Genomic DNA, 12547 nt, shown 5'->3' with positions numbered 1-12547 from the left:
TGCCTGCCTGTAGTCCCAGCTCCTTGAGAGGCTGAGAGAGGAGGATCACTTGAGCCCAGGAATTTGAGGTTGCTGTGAGATAGGCTGATCCCATGGCACTCTAGTCAGGGCAACAGAGCAAGACTCTGTCTCAAAAATAAATAAATAAAAGACTCTCCATCTCTTCATGTGTCTAAATTCAGTTGCTGTATCTTACTATCTTAAGGATATTCTATATTGAAAGATCTATGAGTCAGTTATGGTAGCAAACCAAGCATCTGTCCAAGAGAAGTATTCTATACTCACCTGCTCCTTAAATTGCTTCTGAGACAAGCAGTCAGTTAGGTCCACACAGCCCAGAAGACAACCTGATGGATAGTCATTGGGAAATTCCACATCTGAATAAAGAACAACAAAAGGATTGAATAAATTTCTTTCTTTGTGACCCTGGAACTCAGGAATCTGTTTTCAATTCTGAACAAATAACTTTTTCCATTATCTTTTTGTAGACATAAGGAAAACAATGAGCTCTTTATTTCACACAACTGTTTATATTTTAGCAAAAAATCTAGTGAGTGGATGCCTTAGTCCATTATCCAGATGCTAAGCTAGAAAATTTTTCCTTTAGAAAACTATTGCCCTCATGCCATCAAAGCTCAAGGACTCCCAAGTTCATTCTGAACAAAATGATTACTATACTCAGTTGGATCAGGTTGGAATTTGGTATGGACTGATTTTAGAAAAAAAGAAATGAAACTACAGATGACAAGAGAAAAACCATAAAAATGTGGCAAAAACTCTAAGAATGAATGGCGGAACACAAATTTAAAACAAGCCAGTCATATCTGTCAAAATAGAAATGTTTTTTAAGGAAGCATGCAGTTTTGATTCCTAGTGATTCCTTAAGCTAGCTTTCTTAAAAACTTCTAAAGGTGGTTCTGCAGTTATCCCTTCATTATACCTTCAAAACAACCATATGAACCAGATAAGAGGAAGGAAAACAGGATGACTAAAGGTCAGAAGACCTTTTTAGGATCCAAAGTTGGGGTGCTTGGGGTGATTCCCCAAATACATTCTTTAAGTCATTCAACTTTTTTTTTTTTTTTTGAGACAGAGTTTCGCTTTGTTGCTTAGGCTAGAGTGAGTGCCATGGCGTCAGCCTAGCTCACAGCAACCTCAAACTCCTGGGCTCAAGCAATCCTGCTGCCTCAGCCTCCCAAGTAGCTGAGACTACAAGCATGCGCCACTATGCCTGGCTAATTTTTTTTCTATATATATTAGTTGGCCAATTAATTTCTTTCTATTTATAGTAGAGACGGGGTCTCCCTCTTGTTCAGGCTGGTTTCGAACTCCTGACCTCAAGCAATCCACCCGCCTCGGCCTCCCAGAGAGCTAGGATTACAGGCGTGAGCCACCTCGCCCGGCCAGTCATTCAACTTTGATCTGTTTAAATCTAATAGCGGGTATCTTTTTGGGTCACTCCCAGTAAAAATTCTTATTTATGGTTGTTCTTCCCAATCTAATGGTCCCAAGATTTATAGTAGTCATTTTACCTGCATAGTAATAAAGATAGAGAGGGGAGTGATGTTGGGAAAGGGAAGGGGGAACAAAAAAACCCAGAAGATTTTCCAGTAAAAAATTAAGATAAATTAAGATAAAATTAAGACAAGTTGTTTGATTTCTGGTGTTGGAAACTGATATCGGCACTGTTTGAAAAATTAAACCTTTGAACAGCTGTCTATGATTTGCCACTAAATAAACACACACACACACACACACACACACACACACACACACACACACACACACACACACATTGAAAGTCCCTTTTAGCCAAGAAAAAGCCACAGGAAGAAGTGAAAGAAGGTGAATGTCAATGACTTCTCTCCACAAAGTAAGACTGAAAGGAGAACATATGGCTGTTACCTTTCCCACGAAGAAGACGATATGTAGCCTGGAGTTCTGAGACTTCTTGAGGGGAGGGTTTTTTGGCTGTGGCTGCTATCCAAAGTCGTCCTCTATGGGGGGTATACCAGGATCTGCCCTCCACCCTTAAACAAATACAAATTTAGTGGGAAAGATCTAAATTCTAGTTTTCTGGAAGATCCCATAATATACAACAAATCCTATAGCAGATTATCCAGTTGAACCAAGAGATCTATAGATGATACCCTATCAAGAGGGATATCTTTTGTGAGAAACACTTTTCTCCCACAATACCTTTCACTTGAGGATGAACACTGTTCTCTAATTTCTTTTGCTATTGTTGTTGTTGTTGTTTGGGTTTTCTTGCGACAGAATCTCACTCTGTTGCCCAGGCTAGAGTAATGTGGCATCAGCTTAGCTCATAGCAACCTTAAACTCCTAGGCTTAAGCGATTCTCTTGCCTCAGCCTCCCCAGCAGCTGGGACTACAGGCATGTGCCACAATGCCCAGCTAATTTTTTTTCTATTTTTAGTTGCCCGGCTAATTTCTTTCTACTTTTAGTAGAGATGGAATTTTATTTTTGCTGAGGTTGGTCTCGAACTCCTAACCACAAGCAATCCTCCCACCTGAACCTCCCAGAGTGCTAGGAACAAAAGGCATGAGGCTCTGCACATGGCTGCAGGAACTGTGAATAAAAGAATTAAAATATTTAAATATAATTAATAAAATTCTAAAACTATAAAATAAAATTGAAAAAAAAAATTTTTTTTAAAGGCATGAGGCACTGCACCCAACCACTAATTTCCTCTATCACCAAAATAAAAATAATTCATCTCTCTCAACTCCTGACTACTTTTCACCTGATCCCTATAATTTAGACCTGGAGCCCTCCCCAGTCTTGGGACTTTTATAATCCAAATGCTATATTTTCAAGGCATCCAGATTATCCCACAGATATGGAAATCCTTGCCCATGAGTGAAAGCTAACTTTTTCCTGGAAGATTTGTTCTCCAATCTGACAGAAAAATCCTAACTCACTCTGTAACTCCCCAAAATGGTACTTTTTAATTATTATTTAATAGAAGTATATAAAAATGCTTACCATCCTTACTCTTTAAATTACAACCACACCCATTTACATTTTCTAATATAATGGGTATATAGGATTATGTTCTCTATGGATAATTAAACAATTTATTGGCCAGGCACGATGGTCCATGCCTATAATTCTAGCACTTTGGGAGGCCAAGGTGGAGGATTGCTTTGAACACAGGAATCAGAGATCAGCCTGGTCAATAGCAAGACCTCTGTTTCTACAAAAAAAATTTTAAAAACTACCAGGGCATGGTGGCCCATGCCTGTAGCCCTAGCAACTCAGGAGGCTGAGGCAGGAGGATCGCTTCAGCCCCAGAGTTGGAGACTACAGTGAGCTATGATGATGCCACTGCACTCTAGCTTGGGCAACAGAGCAAGACTCTGTCTCAAAACAAAAGAAAAAAAAAAAAAACCAACCTGTTGACTAGTTAAGAAACACAGATGAATTGGAAGAGCATCAAGACACATAGTAGGTGCTCAATATAGGGAATGAACCAATATACGTCTTCCCTCTAGACCAAATAACCTTCACGGTAGCTGGGGAAAAGGTCCCACAGATATGGCAGAACCACCCTCTTCATTTTTGTGGGACAGTGATTATGAGCTAGATACTCATTCTATTCTTTTCAATGAAAAAATCTGAATAGCAGAGATCCAAAATAGGATAAGAGAAATGTAAATACTGTGATTCCCTTAGCAGAATGCAGCTGCTTAGTTTTCTTTTTCTTTTCTTTTTTTTTTGAGACAGATTCTCGCTCTGTTGCCCACACTAGAGTGCTGTGGTGGCAGACTAGCTCACAGCAACCTCAAACTCCTGGGGTCAAGCCATCCTTTGCCTCAGCCACCCAAGTAGCTGGGACTACAGGCATGTACCACCATTCCTGGATAATTTTTTCTATATATTTTTAGTTGTCCAGCTAATTTCTTTCTATTTTTACTAGAGACAGGGTCTTGCTCTTGCTCAGGCTGGTCTCGAACTCCTGACTTAGAGTGATCCTTCCACCTCCCAGAGTGCTAGGATTACAGGCGTGAGCCACCACACCCAGCCAGTTGGTTAATTTTCGACTTTGGAAAAGGAAGACTCCTAAATTGCCAAGAACTGAATAAGAAAACCAGACATCTAAAGGCTTGGTTGTCCTGGAGCAGAAGGAGGTTCACATGCACTTGTTCTAAAGGCACTACACACATGGACTATGAAACATTAGGAGCCAAACAAGAAAGCCTAACCTTCAAGAGGGAGAAAAGGTGTAGTGCACCTTAATAAAGAAGAGAAACAACAGCTAATAGTGAAACCACAAAGTAGAAATGACTGTGCCTAAATGCTGATAATTTTTCTTTCAGGAAAGTAGGGAAATGACTGAAGCCTGCACAGTGGAGTAGAAACAGCACTTTGAAAACCTGAACACTAGTTCCTCCTCTGCCACTAACTAACTTTGTAATTCAGAGCAATCTTCTTTACTTTTGCCTGCCTCGTTGTCCTCATTTGACAAAGATTATAATAATAGTGTCCTAATGTACAGCCAAGAGTCGCTTAACAATGGGGATACATTCTGAGAAATGTGTCCTTAAGCAATTTCATTGTTCTGCATCATAGAATGTACTTACACAAACCTACATGGTACAGCCTAGGCTATATAGCCTATTGCTCCTAGGCTACAAACCTGTACAGCATGCTATTGTATGGGATACTACAGGCAATTATAACACAATGGTAAGTATCTGTGTATCTAAACATAGCTAAACATAGAAAAGATACACTAAAAATATGGTATTATAATCTTATGGGACCACCACTGTATATGTGGTCCATCAACTAAAATGATGTTACGGCCAGGAGCGGTTGCTCATGCCTGTAATCCTAGCACTCTGGGAGGCCGAGGCCGGTGGATTGCTCAAGGTCAGGAGTTCAAAACCAGCCTGAGCAAGAGCAAGACCCTGTCTCTACTATAAATAGAAATAAATTAATTGGCCTACTAATATGTATAGAAAAAATTAGCCGGGCACGGTGGCGCATGCCTGTAGTCCCAGCTACTCAGGAGGCTGAGGCAGGAAGATTGCTTGAGTCCAGGAGTTTGAGGTTGCTGTGAGATAGGCTGACACCACGGCACTCACTCTAGCCTGGGCAACAAAGCAAGACTCTGTATAAAATAAAATAAAATAAAATAAAATAAAATAAAATAAAATAAAATGCTAACCAAAAAAATAAGAAGGAAAAATAAGTATGTTGTAGTGACAAATGAAGGGGAAACACAAACATAAATATATATCTTGATGTCACTACATAACACTTCGCACAGGAAAAAGAATAAACATTCCAAAATGGTAATAATATACATTTCTAGGTGTGGGATTGCAGGTCATAGTTTTCTGTACTTTAAAATTTTCTATTGGTATGTATAAAAGCAAAGAAAAAAGTATTTTTAAAAATTTAATTAAGAGGCCCAGGCATGGTGGCTCACGCCTGTAATCCTAGCACTCTGGGAGGCCGAGGCGGGCGGATTGCTCGAGGTCAGGAGTTCAAAACCAACCTGAGCAAGAGCAAGACCCCGTCTCTACTATAAATAGAAAGAAATTAATTGGCCAACTAATATATATAGAAAAAATAAGCCGGGCGTGGTGGCGCATGCCTGTAGTCCCAGCTACTCGGGAGGCTGAGGCAGCAGGATTGCTTGAGCCCAGGAGTTTGAGGTTGCTGTGAGCTAGGCTGACGCCATGGCACTCACTCTAGCCTGGGCAACAAAGTGAGACACTGTCTCAAAAAAAAAAAAAAAAAATTTAATTAAGAGGCCAAGCGCGGTGGCTCACGCCTGTAATCCTAGCACTCTGGGAGGCCGAGGCGGGCGGATTGCTCGAGGTCAGGAGTTCGAAACTAGCCTGAGCAAGAGTGAGACCCTGTCTCTACTATAAATAGAAAGAAACTAATTGGCGAACTAATATATATAGAAAAAATTAGCTGGGCATTGTGGCATATGCCTGTAGTCCCAGCTACTCGGGAGGCTGAGGCAGTAGGATCGCTTGAGCCCAGGAGTTTGAGGTTGCTGTGAGATATACTGATGCCACGGCACTCACTCTAGCCAGGGCAACAAAGTGAGACTCTGTCTCAAAAAAATAAATAAATAAAATAAAATTTAATTAAGAAAAAACATAAGATACCATGGAATAGTAAGCTATTACCATCATTAACAGGTACAACTTAAGCTCTATAATACTTCTGCTTATCTCTATTTCCCCTACTTTTTGTAGAAAAAGAATTTGCGGTAAAATAGTTTGTCAACATGGTTAGCCAGATTAATAGATATATAGATAGGAAAATAGAATCACAGTTAAAATGAATAAATGGCATAAAAAATTTAAATTTCAAATAGGACCAAACCATTAAGGTTGCCGAGCAGTGTATTATTAATACAAAGACAAAGGCAAGAGAAGTTTTTTCAATAGATTTTCTTCCAAAGATGAAATAACTGATATTCTATCTCTGCTATGACTTTGATCCTTAGCTTTTATAAGTTTGGTTTGTTTTTTAAGCTATTTAGTACAATTTTTGTCAATTAAAAAATTTAAAATAATTTTTTAAAAACCTACTACCAATTCAGTAACATTAATATATTGTTCAAAGTTCTTTCTTTTTTTTTTGAGACAGAGTCTCATTCTGTTGCCCGCACTAGAGTGCTGTGGCATCAGCCTAGCTCACAGCAACCTCAAACTCCTAGGCTATCCTTCTGCCTCAGCCTCCCAAGAGGCTGGGACAACAGGCATGTGCCACCATATCTGGCTAATTTTTTCTACATATTTTTAGTTGTCCAGCTAATTTCTTTCTATTTTTAGTAGAAACAGGGTCTTGCTCTTGCTCAGGCTGGTGTCGAATTCCTGACCTCAAGCTATCCTCCTGCCTTGGCCTACCAGAGTGTTAGGATTACAGGCGTCAGGCACTGCACCTGGCCTATATTGTTCAAAGTTCTATTGATTGAAAAGTATTATAAATCACTACTAAGTTAGGAAAAACTAATTTCAATCCATAATTCTAAATCAAGTTATGTCACTCTAAGATCTTCCATTGCCAAGATTCATTTTTGTTCTTACCTTTTAATCCCTCTGACTAGCAGAGAAGCCCAGGGCTGATGTATAGAGAGGCACCAGCCACCATCAAAGCCTTCTTGAAATTCTTGATCCTGGATTCGCAACTGGTGCTGAAATGAACTGAAGTCTAGTTCTGATCCTGCTGAATGGAAAGCCTTCTTCTGTGAGGCTGTACCTGTGTAGTCGACCCACTACATAGAAAAAACCAAACATACAGCTTTGTCTGATAAGGAAAAAACCGGAGGTGGACAAAATGAGATGAATGCTAATAATGAGGAAATCATCCTGTGAACATTTTCTTAGAAACATTTTCCCCATCTTTTTCTAAAACAAGGCCAAAAAAAGGGCAGCGATGGTATAAATTCAGAAGTCCCAGGTATCATAACAAGGTCCCATCTTAAAGGATAATTAGAACATTAAAATCTCCATACACTCTGGGAGGCCGAGGCGGGCGGATTGCTCGAGGTCGGGAGTTCAAAACCAGCCTGAGCAAGAGCGAGACCCCGTCTCTACTATAAATAGAAAGAAACTAATTGGCCAACTGATATATATATAAAAAATTAGCCGGGCATGGTGGCGCATGCCTGTAGTCCCAGCTACTTGGGAGGCTGAGACAGAAGGATCGCTTGAGCCCAGGAGTCTGAGGTTGCTGTGAGCTAGGTTGACGCCATGGCACTCACTCTAGCCTAGGCAACAAAGTGAGACTCTGTCTCAAAAAAAAAAAAAAAAAAAAAAAAAAATCTCCATACAATGCTTCCTAATTCCAGCAACAGCACAACTATCAGACCAAAAGAGCTGTAATTATTCCTACTATATATTTATTAATGATCCATACTGGATTTTGGATAATTTTCCAACATAATTCTATCAGCCAAATGAAGGTTCAACATGTTGGTCCACAATTCTTCCTGTGCTTAAAGGCAGAATCACATGCTGCCACCATAACAAAGCCAAACAGATGGTGTCAGAAGCAGCAGTTCTAACTATTGGATGCATGAAATAATCTCTTACCCTGAAATAAACAACTTGTCTCCTGAAAGAGAGGATGGAGAACTATTTAAACAAGGTTCCCATCATGTAAAGAGAATAGAGAATTACAGGGTACAGGTAATTATAGGAGACTGAAGAGTCTTGGCAATAGTTCAGTCAGAGAGTGACTAAGGTTAATGTTTCTTCTAGAGCAACAAGACTAAGTGTTCCAGAATTAAAAAAAAAAAAGACTATTAGGATGATGAGGTTTGGGCTTAGTTGTCTTAATATTTTAAATTTAATAATTTATACAGTCAAGTGTGGTGGCATGTGCCTGTAGTTCCAGCTACTCAGGAGGCTGAAGGCAGGAAAATCACTTGAGCCCAGGAGTTTGAGACCAGCCTGAGCAACATAGTGAGACCATGTCTCTATGAAAAATAAAAAAATTAACTGGGTATGGTAGCACACTCCTGTAATCCTAGCTACTCAGGAGGCTGAGGCAAGAGGATCACTTGTGCCCAGGCACTGGAGGCTGGAGTGAACTATGATGACACTACTGTATTCTAGCCCAGGCAAGAGCAAGACTCTGTCTCAAAATAATACTAATAATAATTTATAGAAAAAACCTGCTAGAGTGGTAGTCTGGAGACCCCAGGCAATCATTTAACTCCTAAAGGTTTCAGTTTTCTCCACTATAAAACGATGAGGACAGACTAAATCAATCTTTTTTTTTCTTTTTACTCAAATGGCAAGGACCAGATTAAATAAATATCTAAGAATCTTTCTGAATAAAACGTTATGATTCTCATCATGTCATATCTTTTAAGAAACACATTTATTGCCTACTTAAATATGTGAAAAGCACATGAACTAGGGAGACAAGTAAAATATGAAAAATATTACACAACCAATGAACTATCATCTAATTAGAAAAAAGAAAATAAATATAATATTTATAAATTTTAAAAAATATGAAAAATATATGGTTTTTGCTTTCAAGGAACTTATACTTCTAGTGGCAGACAAACACATAAATATCTAAAACATAAGGCAGAATTGAGTAAATACAAATAGGAATAGAAGTTCTTATATGGTGACCAGGCGAAGTGGTTCACACCTATAACCTTAGCACTCTGGGAGGCCAAGGCAGGCGGATCGCTCAAGGTCAGGAGTTCAAAACCAGCCTGAGCAAGAGTGAGACCCTGTCTCTATTAAAAATAGAGAGAAATTAATTGGCCAACTAAAAATATATATAAAAAATTAGCCAGGCATGGTGGCGCATGCCTATAGTCCCAGCTACTCGAGAGGCTGAGGCAGAAGGATTGTTTAAGCCCAGGAGTTTGAGGTTGCTGTGAGCTAGGCTGATGCCATAGCACTCTACCTTGGGCAACTGAGTGAGACTCTGTCTCAAAATAAAACAAAACAAAAAAAAAGAAGTTTTTAAATGGGAACATAGAGGAAGAAGAATTGATCCATTAAGTAATTTCATAAAAATGTTGGTATTTGAATAATCCTGAAGCCTGATTTCTCTTTTCTATCTCTACTACAGCTCTTGTCTCTCATTATACAGTCATTTTCCTAAATTAATCCCTCATTATCTTTCAATAATGCTATTACAGAACCTATTAACAGGTCTCCTCATCTACATTTTTAGTCTTTAAATAACTCTCTACTGCCCTACTAGTGCTACAACACTAATTTGGGCTCTCATCATCTCCCCATTGTGCTACTGCAATAACTTCCTTAGCAACTTCCCTGCTTCCAGTCCTACCCTTCCCTCCAATCCAATCTCTACATGAGTTGTCATGCCAATCTTCTGCTATAATTAAAGGGTCTTTCTTTGCCTACTTTGGGATAAAACCCAAACTCCTTCACATGAGACATAAAGGCTTTGATAATCAGGTGTTGTTTACTGTACTGGATTGAGTAGTATCCTCTCAAAATTTATGTCCACTTAAAATCCATGAATATGATCTTATATGGAAATATAGTCTTTACAGATATAATCAATTTATATCTGTAATATATCAGATATCTGTAATCAATCAGGTCATACTGGATAATGGTGAGCCCTAAATCCAATGACTGATGTCCTTGTAAGAGGAGAGGCTGCATAGACAGAGACACACAGGGAAGAATGCCATGTGAAGATAGAGGCAGAGATTAGAATAACACAGCTACAAGCCAAGAAACACCCAGGGCCACCAGTAGCTTAAAGAGGTAAGGAAGCATTCTCCTGTACACTCTTTGCAATGAATTTGGCCCTGCCAACACCTTGATTTTAGACTTTTAGCCTCCAGATACAAAAGGATAAATTTATGTTGTCTTTTTTTTGGAGACACAGTCTCACTGTGTCACCCGGGTTAGAGTGCTATGGTGTCAGCCTAGCTCACAACAACCTCAAACTCCTGGGTTCAAGCGATTCTCCTGCCTCAGCCTCCTGAGCAGCTGGGACTAGAAGCATATGTCACCATGTCCAACTAATTTTTTCTATTTTTGATAGAGACAGGGTCTCACTCTTGCTCAGGTTGGTCTTGAACTCCTGATCTCAAGCTATCCTCCTGCCTCGGCCTCCTAGAGTGGTAGGATTACAGGCATTAGCCACTGTGCCTGGCCCTCTGTTGTCTTAAGTCACCCAGTTGGTAGTACTTGTTATAGCAGCCCTAAGAAACTAATTCACCTACCAGCCCACAACAATAGTTAATTACTTGTGATTCCCCCAAACCCACAATGCTCTCAAGCTTCAGAGCCTTTGTTCATTCAACATTGTACTTTCTGCCTGAAATTCCCTTCCTAGATTTGTCTGTTTGGAAATTTCTATTTATCCCTTAAGTCTCCTTTCAAACACTATTTCTTTTGTGACTCCTCTAGCAGATTTATGAACACTCTCCTAAAGTCCTACTATACTCATGGCACGTATCTATTATAGAAATTATCTTAAAGAATTGTATAGAACCTGGTATATATACAATGCTGAATGAATGTCTCCAATTAAGCTGTCTAAAGCATTGTCCCAATTACATAATCTCTTTTCTTAACAACCTTTTATGGCTCACATTTATTTACAAAAAAAAAAAGTGTTATCACTTCCTAGCTAAACAATTAAGTTTGTTTTTTTTTTTTAAAAAAAAGAGATGGGGGGCTCACTATGTTGCCTAGGCTGGCCTCCAACTCCTGGGCTCAAGCAATCCTCCTGCCTCAGCCTCCTAAGTAGCTGGGTCTATAGGCATGTGCCATTGCACCTGGCTAACATTTAAATTCTTCAGTAATCTGGTCCTACCTATCTAATTCTACTCTATTTCTCATGATAATCTACTTTATGAGTCCTATCTAGGTAGCCTATATTTACTATCACACACACACACACACACACACACACACACATATATTTTATATATTTTAATGTACACATATCTTTGCTTTTATAGTTCATCCTGTTTGGAATTTTTTCCCCCACCATGTCTAAACAACCATTTTCTTGAATATTTCCTTTTAATGAATCCCAGCTTCCCTATAAAACCCTTTGATTCCCCTGAACTGGAAGTAGTCTCTCCCTCCTCTGGATTTCTACAGCACTTACATTTATATCTATTTCCCTACTAGTCTGTGAATTCTTTGAGGATAGAATGAGTATCCTCATTCTACTAATCATTTACTATGTGCTTATCCATAGTATATGCTCAATGTATTGGACGGTAAAATGAATTATGACAATGAATGAGTGAATTATTAACTTAACTTAAAATACCACTCTATGGGACTAACCATATTTTATAAAAGATAAAGAACATAACAATAAGACCATGAGATTTTTTCTAAATTTCTATAGTGCTTAAAAAAACCCTCTTAAAAAAATCCTAAGAAGATAATACAGGTCAACTTGCCAGAAGTGCTGCAATAAAAATTGGAAAAAAGTGGGTCAGAGAATAAGGTTGGTGGGTGTGTTGAAAGAGTAGATTGGTATCTAAAGTGTATGAAAGAGACACAGTTAAAAGGGAAAATATTTGGGGCAAAATTTCTCTCATTATCAGTCAGAGCAAAGGTCCACTAACCTGGGGAGGGGACTGGTACAGGTTGGGATTTACCAGAACTCCCAATGGATCTTCAGAAGATCTATCCAATTTGGTCAGTGGCTGGTTCAAGGTTCCATTGGCAATGGCCTGTATTGTCTCATCTAGTCTGTGATAACAAACCAAAAGGATGCAATAATTGGTAATGTTCTATGCTCAGAATGTCCTTATTTATACCAACATAAAACCCTTCAGTAGTAATAAATTTGGAATTCAAAAAGGAGTCCATGGATGACCTTCCCTGCTCTCTGCCACAACTTTCTTCTCTTCACACCAAAACCCTAAGGAATATGAGTGAGCAAACGTTCCAGAACACCAAGAAAATAGGGCACACTACAATCACTCATCTATTTAATAAGATCATTAAATATACCAAGATTAGATAAGGTCCCTAGAAATAGCCTGACCCATAAAAGAGTATTCCATGGCAG

At 39.0% G+C, this 12547-nt stretch overlaps 1 protein-coding gene across 2 annotated transcripts in view; it reads right to left on the bottom strand.

The window, feature by feature from the left end:
• The window catches only part of TRIP4 (thyroid hormone receptor interactor 4), a 72645-nt gene that overhangs the window by 24290 nt on the left and 35808 nt on the right, over window positions 1-12547 (bottom strand). For both annotated transcript variants that reach the window (XM_012758582.3, XM_076004476.1), the window contains exons 8-11: window positions 12099-12225; window positions 7081-7268; window positions 1906-2030; window positions 286-377 (exon numbers count right to left, since the gene is read on the bottom strand). In XM_012758582.3, coding sequence (XP_012614036.2) covers window positions 286-377; window positions 1906-2030; window positions 7081-7268; window positions 12099-12225 — 532 coding nt within the window. The remainder of the gene's footprint in view (window positions 1-285; window positions 378-1905; window positions 2031-7080; window positions 7269-12098; window positions 12226-12547) is intronic.

This window comes from Microcebus murinus, chromosome 6, assembly GCF_040939455.1.
Source record: "Microcebus murinus isolate Inina chromosome 6, M.murinus_Inina_mat1.0, whole genome shotgun sequence".
Taxonomy (NCBI): Eukaryota; Metazoa; Chordata; class Mammalia; order Primates; family Cheirogaleidae; genus Microcebus; species Microcebus murinus.
The sequence above is the reverse complement of the archived record's forward strand: the minus strand, read 5'-3'. Positions and strand labels throughout refer to the sequence as shown.